Source organism: Epinephelus lanceolatus, chromosome 2 (genome assembly GCF_041903045.1).
Source record: "Epinephelus lanceolatus isolate andai-2023 chromosome 2, ASM4190304v1, whole genome shotgun sequence".
NCBI classification, from domain to species: Eukaryota; Metazoa; Chordata; class Actinopteri; order Perciformes; family Serranidae; genus Epinephelus; species Epinephelus lanceolatus.
Genome location: NC_135735.1, coordinates 36,225,285 through 36,237,376, shown reverse-complemented (window position 1 = coordinate 36,237,376; position 12,092 = coordinate 36,225,285). Strand labels below are relative to the sequence as shown.

General features: G+C 38.8%; 1 protein-coding gene across 2 annotated transcripts in view; it reads left to right on the top strand.

The window, feature by feature from the left end:
• Positions 1-11,874, top strand: part of slc6a2 (solute carrier family 6 member 2) — a 35,769-nt gene extending 23,895 nt beyond the window's left edge. For both annotated transcript variants that reach the window (XM_033649980.2, XM_033650058.2), the window contains exons 8-15: positions 1,621-1,745; positions 1,936-2,048; positions 3,606-3,734; positions 4,653-4,752; positions 5,494-5,594; positions 6,647-6,814; positions 9,619-9,690; positions 10,052-11,874. In XM_033649980.2, the coding sequence (XP_033505871.1) occupies positions 1,621-1,745; positions 1,936-2,048; positions 3,606-3,734; positions 4,653-4,752; positions 5,494-5,594; positions 6,647-6,814; positions 9,619-9,690; positions 10,052-10,075 (832 nt within the window). In that variant the 3' untranslated portion in view covers positions 10,076-11,874. The remainder of the gene's footprint in view (positions 1-1,620; positions 1,746-1,935; positions 2,049-3,605; positions 3,735-4,652; positions 4,753-5,493; positions 5,595-6,646; positions 6,815-9,618; positions 9,691-10,051) is intronic.
• The last annotated feature ends 218 nt before the right edge of the window (positions 11,875-12,092 follow it).

Sequence of the window (12,092 nt, the reverse complement as noted above, 5' to 3'; positions counted from 1 at the left end):
TTGTGAGCTTGACTTATCTTTTTCCACATTAATAGGTTGCTGTGGTGCTGCTGGAGGCAGACGCTGGTGGCTAAATGGCAGTTTAACCTATTATGGTTGTAAACACCCTGCAGACAAAATGCATCTTGCTGAAGCCTCACAAAAACTGACATGATCTCGCCGCTATGGTACAGCTATCTAAAAAATAAAAAGGTTCTTATCAAACACATTATCTCCTAATGGGTGGAACATAATGCAAAGTGTCATCGCAGAAGCTTCCAAGCTAAATCAGCCCTGTACTGTAAGTTATAAGCATAACGAACCCCTCCTCTCCTGTCCGGTCTCATTTCCTCCACCTTTTTCAACCCCAAACGGGGCCTCCTCCTTCCGCGCCTTTCATGTCCGATTTAGAGATGTGTTTGTACTGCTGGCAGGTGGGGTTCGCATTATGCCCTTAGCAGCAAATGAGCAAATCTGAACTAGGTGAAAGGCAGCAGCCCGGAAGAGCCGGTGCTCTTAGAAAAACAAGCACTGAACACAGAGTGTTGTTTGAATACCCACACAGATGGAAGAAGTCTCCATAAGGTATAGTGCAGCGAGCGAGTAGCAGTGCATCCTCAATCACACCTATCTGGAAGAAAAACATAATCCCAGGAGCATGGAGGAAACATTAGGTTTAAATGTATTTTCCATTGGCGCCAGAGCAATCAGAAGAGTACAAGGTCAGGATGCAACACGGGTGCCCTTCTTTGTTAGTTATGTTTAATAGATTATGTTTAATCAGTGCTTTCAGTAGTCTTGTGGTCTGCTGAAATCAAAGTGCCCCATCTGTTTTAATCGCTACAATATTTTCCAAACTGAGCTAAAATTTTAACTGAACTGAGTTATCAAAAATTTAAAAAAAAGTCAGGAAAGATAAAAACTACAATTCAAACTTATCATGAAAATATAATTCTCAGAATCTAAACCTTGAAATATTATCAAAGACTAATTAGAACATGTGTGTTAAAATAACATTGCCAGAGCATTGTATTTTAACTGGACAGCTTCCAGGTGTAAAATGGACAAAATGGTTTTCCTCATTTACTTTTATAATCATGTTTGCACACACAATATAATGTTAACATGTTTATTGTCTGTAATTAATGTACTAACACATCATATAGATGGTTTAGGTGAAGCGCTCTTGAGATGTGCATTTGTATAATGACCTGGTCGACTAGACTGAAGAGTAGGACTGAATTAAAGCTGAAAAGATTCTATCACAATCTGCACACAATACAAAAAAGCTCCCTCAGCCCAGAGGGTGGCCGTGGTCAAGTTGCCCCTTTTCAGTTTGTTGTTCAGTTTTGCCACAGAACAGCACACCAATAATATCCCCTCTGAAACAATGTTTGGCTGATGATCAACTCCTAAAAACCTTGAAAAATGTCAAGTAACACATAGCCCTATTTTGACCCGATACGTTCATGTGAAAAGAATGATACCTTTCAACAAGAAACAGTTTGCCTTTGTTAAATTTAATTAGTATAAGGACGGGGATAGAAAGTGGTGGGGTTAAAAAAAACAAAAAATGTAGAGGTAAAGTAACTAAGCTCTGTTTTTAACTTGTTTTTGTTGTTGTGCCTTTTCTTTCTCCAGGGACGCTCTCTTGACCAGCACTGTGAACTGCGTCACCAGTTTCTTCTCAGGGTTTGCCATCTTCTCTGTGCTTGGATACATGGCTTACAAACATAAGGTGAAAATAGAAGATGTGGCAACAGAGGGTAAGTGCTGGTTTCCAAAGTACAAATAATTAAAACATACTAGTAACACTCCTGCACTACATCAACGCTGACTGGCTCAATACTGTATATTGCTGTAAGCATTTACATGCATACAAATTTGTACTTTGTAACCACTGTTTATGAAAATCAAAGTTATTGCTTGTGCATGTATCTGTTTGTGTATGTACAGGGGCAGGATTGGTGTTTATCATCTACCCCGAGGCAATTTCGACACTGCCTGGCTCAACATTTTGGGCTATTGTTTTCTTCATCATGTTGCTGACTCTGGGTATTGACAGCTCGGTGAGTCCCAACAACCACTACGACCACTCTGTAGAGCTCAAACTTATTCTTATGACCAGAAGTATAAATATTTTTAGCAGGATAACAGCTCTCTGAATAGATACCTACAAGATGCACAAGTGGCAAATTAATAAACATTTAAAAATTTTAAGTTCATGTTGTTTATATGCACAACTAAGGCAAAAATCACAAAACAATGCTAATTACATATGCATAAGGAAGAAAAAGACGATCGTGCAAGTAAAAAGAAAATGAGAATCGAACCATCAAACAGCGCAAGTTAAAATAAGGGATAAAATAATACAAAAATAAAATATGAAATTGAGTAATACAAATTAATAAATTGAATGCTAACATCTATGTAGTAAAATACACAGCAGGAAGTAAACATACTACAGTGCAAATAGAAGATTGCAGAGCAAGTTGAGTGGTGAATATTACAAATGAAATACAGGCATACATGCATGTACATGCAGTGCTGGATACACTGTAGGTTTTCATGGTGCTTTAGCCTGTACAAAAGGTGCAGACATTGATGAAGCTTGTTTGGAAAATAGCTCTTTATTTCAAACGAGGCATGGTTTCCCCCGTGTTTGACCCAGTGCTTAGAAAAACAGTGCTCCCGTCCATTTACTGTGCAGGTACAGAACAGAGCAGACACTGTATGTTGAGACCCTGTCTGGATAGTAATGATATCCATGTATTATGCTGGAAGACTTTTTTTTAGCTGAGATGGCCATTAAACCTGATACTTGCTGGAACATGATGGTTATTACATACTCAATGTGCAAGTTCATCTCTGAGAAACTCGACTTGGCTGATTTTATGACCTAATAACTTTTATTCAACATGATAATACAATGACTGACTGGCTACTGCCAACTGTTCATGTGACGGTTTTATGACTCTTTATGACTGATAATGTGGGTAAATTGTAGAAATTAACTAATAAGAGCAAAGTAATGTAGAGTAAACAATATTTCTGTGTGGTCAGCGTTAAAGTGACTGTAAATGGTCTGCGATAACAACAATGCCTTCCTTGGAGGATTCAAAAGCCAGCAGTAATTTAACAAAACATCTGCCCAATGACTCACTCAAATGAAAAATAAACAAAGGATAGTTTTATCACCTCCAATCTGTCATCACATCCGTAAGTAATGCACGTATCCTCTCTGTCCTTTATCAAGTAGATCAGATGAAGACCATACAGACTGTAATGTACTATGTATGTGTATTTTAAGTATCATGTTCCATTTCTTTGCCTGTACTTTATTGTTGAGCTGAGGTAGGACCAAGGACACATCTTCAGCCCTGGTTGGATAATAAAGTTTTATTCTATTCAGCTCTCTCAAAATTGGAGGTATTACCAATCAACCTGAATTAATGGACATATGATGTTCTAATTGCAAAATGAGCCAATGTTTGTTTGGATATTGCTACATATATCATTATAAAAAGTTGTATTCACCCATACCAATCTGGTATATTCATTAGAGAACACCTTAAATTGGGCAGAGATGTCTGAGTTTCATGTCTCTCTTTGTTTGTGTCCACCAGATGGGTGGCATGGAGGCCGTCCTCACAGGCCTGACAGATGACTTTAAGATTCTCAAGAGAAACAGGAAGGTCTTCACCTTCGCCACAGCCTTTGGAACCTTCCTGGTTGCCCTCCTCTGCATTACTAATGTCAGTATGAGACTACAAAGTGCCATAAATTTACACTTGAATGAAATATGTGTTTTGATAAGCCCCACCTTCAACATAAAGCCTGCTGATGTAATGTTTCACTTCATCTTTTAGTATCTAGCTTTGCCTTCTTTTCAGTCATGCCCGAATACTGTACAAAGAATAACCTACACTACAAAATTGGGTATCTCACAGCAAGAAATATTGTTTTAAAATATACCAATGTGGTGGTAAGAACGGCCTGTAGTGTCAAAACATGATAAATGAAAATTTTAAAATGCATGCGACCGCTTCCTGGAAGTCAAGTCCCATGATATGTCATCAAAGGACAGTTTCAGAAAAATATCACAGAACCCTTTCAAAGACATGATCAAAAACGCTATTGCATGACACTGATGACAAATTTGAATTTAATATCAGTTGTATCCAAGCAGGAAATGTTTCATTTTCTCTGTAGTCTCTACTTATTCACACTGCGTAAGAACCAAGGAGTAATGTTTACCCGTTATAGACTTTCAGACTTGGGAGACAGAAAGGTATTATGCTAGTGATTCACATGGTTTCTTCCCTTTATCAGATCAATGAAATTATTGTGCAGTGAATGGTTCCCATGCTAGCTCCCTAGTACAAGATACAGATTGTGCCACTCAGGATACAAATCAAAGATTTATTTCCAATACACACGCAATCCACTCTTAGTCCATGAGAGACTTGTCCAAGTTCAAACTCTTCAAAGTGGACCTTACGTCACGTAAAACAGCCAAACTAGCATATGTGCTACAATGGCTGAAAGGGCATTCCAGTTTGAATGCACACAAGGGTCCACTTATCTTCAAAAGATGAATATTTATAAAGCACACACACACACACACACACACACACACTATAAATTTACTCTGCCTCTTTCTCTCTTTGTAGGGTGGGATCTACGTTCTGACCCTGTTAGATAAGTATGCAGCAGGGACTTCTATACTGTTTGGTGTGCTGATCGAGGCCATTGGAGTGTCATGGTTTTACGGTATGAATTTTCTAATTACTTCATTACTTACTTCAAATGACGATACAAAATGACAAGGAACTGAACAAAATATAACTGAAACGTCTCACCCACTAACCCATTCCCACCCTCTTGCCATAATGTCAGTGTAAAAGGAAACACAGTGAAACTTAAAATGGCACAAGAATCATCACTGACAAAATATTGGAGGTGAAATAAAGGAGACAGCAGGTCAGGTTCATAGAAACCTGTTTTTAGGTTGGCAAAAACCACAAACACCAGGATCAGAAATGTAATCAGGAAATAAGGTTTAGGGATTGTAACCTACATGGTGTGCTTAGTGTCACTTTTCTGGCACAATCAACAAGTTGTGATCAATGTTAGAGCCTGTTGACTTCATCTACGTGTACTTAAGTATGCAGTACAGCGGTAAACGAGACACAAGACAAACTAATGCAAAAAGGAACCAGAGAAGTGAAACAAAGCTTAAGTCATGAGATTATTTGTGGAAAGGCATACAGTAGTAGGACTATCTATCCTATCAAGCTAATCTATATCTATCCATCTCTTCATCATCTGTAGACCCCAAGAAAAGGGAAGGTAAAATTACAGGGAAAAAAAATCCTCAAGAGCGTTCCCTCCTACTGTCTAGTGAGATTTCATACTTGGCACAAAGAACCTGCTGTAGCTTACATTTACTGAATGTTGTAACTTTGCTCTCGGCATTAACCTTTGCTCTGTAACTCTTCATGCTCACTCCAGGTGTGGACCGCTTCAGTGAAGATATCGAGCGGATGATGGGCTTTAAGCCAGGTCTCTACTGGAGGCTGTGTTGGAAATTTGTCAGCCCAGCTTTTCTGCTGGTGAGAGGAATATAAAACACTGAGGAGGTTACATTTTACTGTTTTTTCCCCAAACACGGATGTCTGATCCTAGATCAAAGACAAATTTAGTGGAAAATCAGCTAAAAATGTTTTAAGAAATGACAATTAAGCTACAGTCATGGTTGATATCTTCCAGTAACTGTCATTCACAAATGTCGGCACGCTGTATGTGGCATTCATTTGAGCATGCAGTAAATTAGTTTGAGAGTCAGTGATTCAGTTATGTAACACAGAATCAACATTGCATTCCTATTAGAATAAATAGCTTAAGTAAATTAATGTAATGTAATAAGTTGGGAGGCAAACAAGAAAAAGCATTCACCCAACACCAAAGGGTGCAGCAGTGGTGCTTCTGGCTTGTACCTAGAGGGACGGCAGGATCACAGAGGGCAGTTTGAACTCCAGTGCACCTCCTGGTGACTTCTTCACTGGCAGGTGAAATAAGTAGCTTGCAACTCCACGTGCATTAGAGGAAGCACATGGATGTGTCCACTGTTGTCGGGGGGAGGGTGTAGACAGTCATGTGCTTCCTCTGATACAAATGGCTGTCTGCACCCTCCCCTCTACAACAGTGGAAGTTGTAGTAACAATGGCTGCAACACAGGAGAACTGATCATCCTGCACTGTGTAAAAGGGACACACGCAAAAATGAAATGACATTATTTATAGATATATTTTGGCAGATTGGGTACTGCTCCAATGAACATTTGTTCTCTAAAAGAGAACATATCCTTGTCCAAATTTGCCAGCTTAATGGAGTGTAACAATAATGCGTCCTCTCTTGAGTGAGCCTTTTCATCATGCACCATTGTGCTAGTAACGTAGGAAATGAGTGATGTGACTGAGGCAATAATGATACAACACCACACCCTACCAATTGTACTCCACTTGAACCAACCTTTTCCTTGTAGCATCCACTGATGTGCACTGCAATTATATTAATGAAGAGACGTTGAATATTATGAGCAGCACTAATACAAATAGATGTGACACTGCTTTTCCCCCTTCTCTCTCTCCTCTCTCTATCACAGTTTGTTGTAATAGCCAGCACTGTGACATCGTCAGGCCTCAAGTATGATGAGTACGTTTTCCCTAACTGGTCTAACGTTGTTGGCTGGGGTGTGGCCATGTCATCCATGCTGTTTGTCCCCTGCTATGCCATATATAAATTCTGCACCGTACCAGGAACATTCAAACAGGTCAGTATCAAAAAATATTTGTTACACAGGATGAAAAGACATTGTGAGCTATAACTGTATGGAAACATTAAATGATTATACACTGACTGCCAATTGCTGCCAGAAAAGTCACTGAAGAGGAGGGAATATGGGAAAAATTATTTCTGATTACACAAGCACTTAATGAGAAGTGTTTGTACTGACAAATTTGGTGTAAATAAAATCGCAAATTGACATTGGATAATAGAAGCCAAATGTAATCACTGCTAAAAAGTACAAGTGTGACTAAATGGTGTACAGTATGCTCTCATTTCAAACAAAACTTGAAAATGGCAACCTGATTGAAGAGTGAACTTTCCTCTCTTAACTTGCTGACACTGGCACCGTGAGAACACTTTCAAATGATGCTTCAAAGCATTGAGAGTTTGATCGTAATCATCAAAGCACCAGAGAGCTATTTTTATCCTTCAGCAGCCAAGCAGTGTCAGCGTCACTCTACTGTAACTATTCTCACATCACATTGGCATTTCCCATCGGTACTCAGGGTTTAAGATTCTTCTCAGGTTCTTAGGACACACGTTCTTTCCGATAACTCCTGTAACAGCCTATCAAGTTTTGGCTGTCTCCATCTCATAAAATTCAGAATAAACAGCTCTTGAGGGTTGATAAGAATTCCTCAGAGGTTCCAAAAGGCAAAGGCATATTTTGTCAGAGATAAAGTCCATAATGAATGTTGCTAATGTTTGACACTTGTTTTGACTGCATTTCTCTTTTACATCTCAGGTAAGTACATGGATACTGTGGCTCCTCTAAGAATATGCAGATTTGAAAAGTCATTTAAAAAGGAACAGTCACCCTCCAAGTGACCATTTGTATGTTACTCACCTCAAGTTACACTGAATTAGAGAAGAAAAAGTTTTTCTCACATGCCTCCACCGTGAACTAAGATCCAAATCTGGAGTAAATTCTTGATGGTCTGAAGTCATAGGGGTCTGCATTTAACAACAGCAAAACTATTTCAAATCATCTGTTTTCAAACTCTCACATAACTCATGTAGTACAATGCAAGTCTCATTTTTCCATTTGTTTGTTCAGCACTTTCAAAACACGCTTTTTTGCTAAAACATTACTGTTTAAAACACTTCAACATAAATAGCGCATGTGGTCGTCCATGACTGAGAATGTTTGGTTAGAAGTGTTTTAAATAGTAACGTTCTAGCGAAACAGGATGTGTTTGGGCAGTCCTGAGCACATGACTGAATAAAATAGACTTCACATTTTGCTGTTGTTAAACGTGATCCCAAATGACTTCAATTCATCAAGAATTTTCTCAGTTTTGGATTCTTTGTTCACCATGGAGGCATGCGAAAAAACAAAGTTTTCTTCCTGAATGCAATGTAACACAGGGGTGAGAAGCAGTGATGTGCAGGTCAGGTTTTTTTTTTTAAAAGCCTGTACCAACCCAGCCTGTTATGAGAATCGATCTGCCAGGCCTGAATCACAAACATATGCATATGCTGACCTGAACCTGACCGTAAACTGGAGCTAAAAGTTTATGGTAATGATCATCACTACTAACAACCTACTTGCTGTCGACGATATTGTAGGTCATGTCCAATAAATATCACAATACAAAATGTGTGTTTTCTGATTAAAAAGCATCAACGTAGGAAGACAGCAAGTATTCATCCGTCTTTTAAGTGTCTTGTTTTTAGCATGATCTCTAGTGCACAGCTGATGTTCTATGAAGATTGTTTACATGAGCGCACACTTGATAGGTACAGTGGTTTGTTTACATAACGCTCCAGAAGTGCATATTATATGAATTCAGTGTGGACAGAGAGGCACTTGCACTATGACCAGAGAGATTTAGATATGTTAGACTTCAACAGATATCCATGGTGAAAAGCTGAATAAGATAAAGTCTGAGTGCAGCAGCGCTGATGATAAGTGTGAGAGACACAGAGAGAGATGGGGAGAGGGAAAGAGGAGGAGGAAGTTGGATTACTGCACATTCCTGAAAATTATCAACTTACTCAGAGCGCTGCTTCGTCACTTTATGACCCTTTGGCCTGAAACCCGTGATATTTTCTAACAAGCTTACCTGTACTGGCCGACCCGCTGGTTAACCCATAGGAACTGTGGGCTGACCTGTGCATCACTAGTGACTAGGCTAACTGATATACAAATGGTCATTTGGGGGATATTCCTTTAAGAAGGTCAGAATTTCAGCGTGAAATAGAAATAAAAAGAAGGTATACTGAGTTATATTAAAGATTTAGTAGGTAACTTATTAAACATATCTTTCTGTCTTGCTGAAACTGTGGCTTGATCCTGACAGCAGTACATGAGACTTATTTGTGGAATAAAATAAAAAAAATCTGATTCCTCTGACTCCTGCTATTGCATTTAAAGAGTCCATTGCGCCTGAATGGAAACAACCAATCATAACCAGGAGGAGTCTCTAACGCATGTCAGTCCCCACCGCACACACTGCACAGCCAAAATAGTGTACACAGGAAAACAATTAAACAGAAGACAGATGATGAAAAGCAAGCTAAAAGAAGGCGTTAACATCAGAGCAGTGGATTCTTGCAAATGCCATTAGGAACACTAGAAGGAACCAGAGGAACCTGATTTTCTCACACATAATCTGTCTCATGCACTGTCAAGATATACTTAGGTTCAGCCAATATGAAAATTACCGACTGAACCTTTAAAAGGCAATTGTGGTTTATGTGTGCCTCGAAGAGAAGACACTTGTTTTGTGAGAAGTGTTGAGAATGATGTGTTGTAATTGCTTTGTTTCTTTGTTTGTTTTGCAGAGGATAGCCTATTGCATCACTCCAGAACATGAACATCATTTGGTGGCTGAGGGAAATATACGTCAGTTCACAGTAAGGGCAAATTTTTGTGCTTTTCATTACCAGTGTTAATTTGATCTGGCTAAATGGCTGCAATTAATCTGGATTTTAAACACATTGAATTGCTTCTGAACTGACTTGTGCACTGACTATTGCTAATGTTTTAACAATTTTAAGAGTCGGCAAAAAAGACAGAAATTATACTTTGGGGTGTAGGCCTTTTTAAGAGTGGCTTACAAGAACAGTAAATGACTCAATGGCATTTTTAACAAGGCAAAAAGCAGGCAGCAGCGAGTAATCAAGAAAAGAAAAGTTGACCAAGGCGGTTAAAATTGAATAAAATACAATGGACATTAATTCACAAAACAGACCCATGACTTTTTTTGTCTTCCAGCTCAAGCATTGGTTGGCCATTTGATGACCAATATCCAGAATTCCCTCATCCATCCTCATATCTGGTGTTTGGAGTTCCTTTGTGCCACCAGTGGTTGGACAGACAAGGAGAGCAGCAGGCTCCCACCTCTCTCAGCAGTCTGCCTTTCTCTCTGTCCATTCAATACCCAAGGCCTTTGTTAACAGTAGCTTCAAGCACTTTGATTCCAGAGTTATGCCTGTTAACATTTTGAAACCATTAACCAGCTTCAGCTAATGGGGACAATGTACTGTTATTTGCCCATAAAACATTGTTATGGTTTTTATATAATATCTTAATTAAGCAGAAATTTGGTTGTGATTTTGTATAGTTTGTGATGTGACTATTATCTCTTAGAAGGGACAGAAACTAAAATTAAAACCAAAACAATCACATTATCCTGTGTATTACTGTACAAGGGACCCAAATATTACATTTTTTAACTTTTTTTAGGCCTATGAGTAGTGATTATAACATTAATATTGGAAGAAAGTCTTTTTGCCGTTCTGTTGGCAGAGTGGCTTATCTGTGTCAGTGCCTTATCAAGTGAGACACTCCATGTTTCTTACAGTCCGTACAGCAAGAAATGATATAAACTGTGTTGACTCAGGAACCCACCAAATCAAGCCACAGTTTGTGGACGGCAATCTCTCAATTTGATCCAGTCAAACAGCTGGAAGTCAACAGCGCAAGGTCAAGCTCCTTAGCAAAGATTATATTATATCAGGCCTGATAATGCTTTTGTCTCACATTCTGTTACAGAAAAGGGAATAATTCATGCATCACACCGAAGCTTTAAAAAGATCCGAGACAGGCTTCATCCACCTTTTGTGTTGTGAAAGGCCAGTCTCATAACCAGGCTTTAATTTCAAAGGCTGAACTTGGTCAGTCCCTGGCTGCTGAACAATTCAGAATAACAAATGGCGTAACTGTTACAGTTGTTGTGTTACTTTTACTTTCCCATTTTTTTGGGATACACATGGCTTTTCCTCCAAAGACATAGTGAGAGAGAGAGAGATAGCTGTGAGAGAGAGTGAGTGTGTGTGTGTGTGTGTGTGTGTGTGTGTGTGTGTGTGTGTGTGTGTGTGTGTGTGTGTGTGTGTGCACGTGCGTGCGTGCGTGCGTGCGTGTGTATTGGGATGTTGTTGCCAACCATTCATTATGCTGTAAGCGCACAGTACATGGAGGACTGACAACTTTCACTGCACTGTGTAGTAACTTAAATACATGATAATAACTCTTATTTCATCTGAAACATATCTTGTGATGTTCCACTTTTTCATCAATATAGAAGTGCCAATATGTTTATTTAGGAATGTTTTTAATTATCTAATTGTTTTATCTTTTTTTATTTATTTGAATGAAGTTGAATTTCAACCATGAGTTCTAGCCCTTGATGAAAGGAATAAAGCCACAAAGAAAAAAAATCAAATATATGTGGAATATATAAGAAGATATAAAAAAATATATATATAAATATATTCTTTTGTTATGTATAATCTTGTATTTATCAAATTGTTTATAACAAAACGTGAATGTAAAGTATTTTAAGCGTAACTGTCCACAGTCATAACATGGTGTTTGATGTATAGCTACGATGAACTATTTAGAGAAAATACTCTTCAGTGTAACCCTGGGCCACTTTGTCACATGTGAATGTGAACAAATACACCCTGGCTTTCCTGGGCTATGTTTACAAAAATACTGTGTACAATACCAATGTCCTGTTGAACGTGAGTGACAACTATCAATGAAGAAGTCTGAAGTATTCACACTATGATAATAAAGAATTTCTTCTACACACACTTGAAGACTACGTGCTCTGATTTAACATCAGTTTTCAGAGACTTTGAGGTACGAGTCTCTCTGGTCTAACTCTGTTTAGTGTTACTGCTGACTGAGGGCTTCTCAGAGTGGCTGACTGTGCCTTTCCACTCTCTCTCCCTTTGTTAGCCTGCTGTACCACTGGTATACGGGCCTTCAATGTCCATTCTTTGCGCCTTTGCTGGCTAAGCTTCTATTG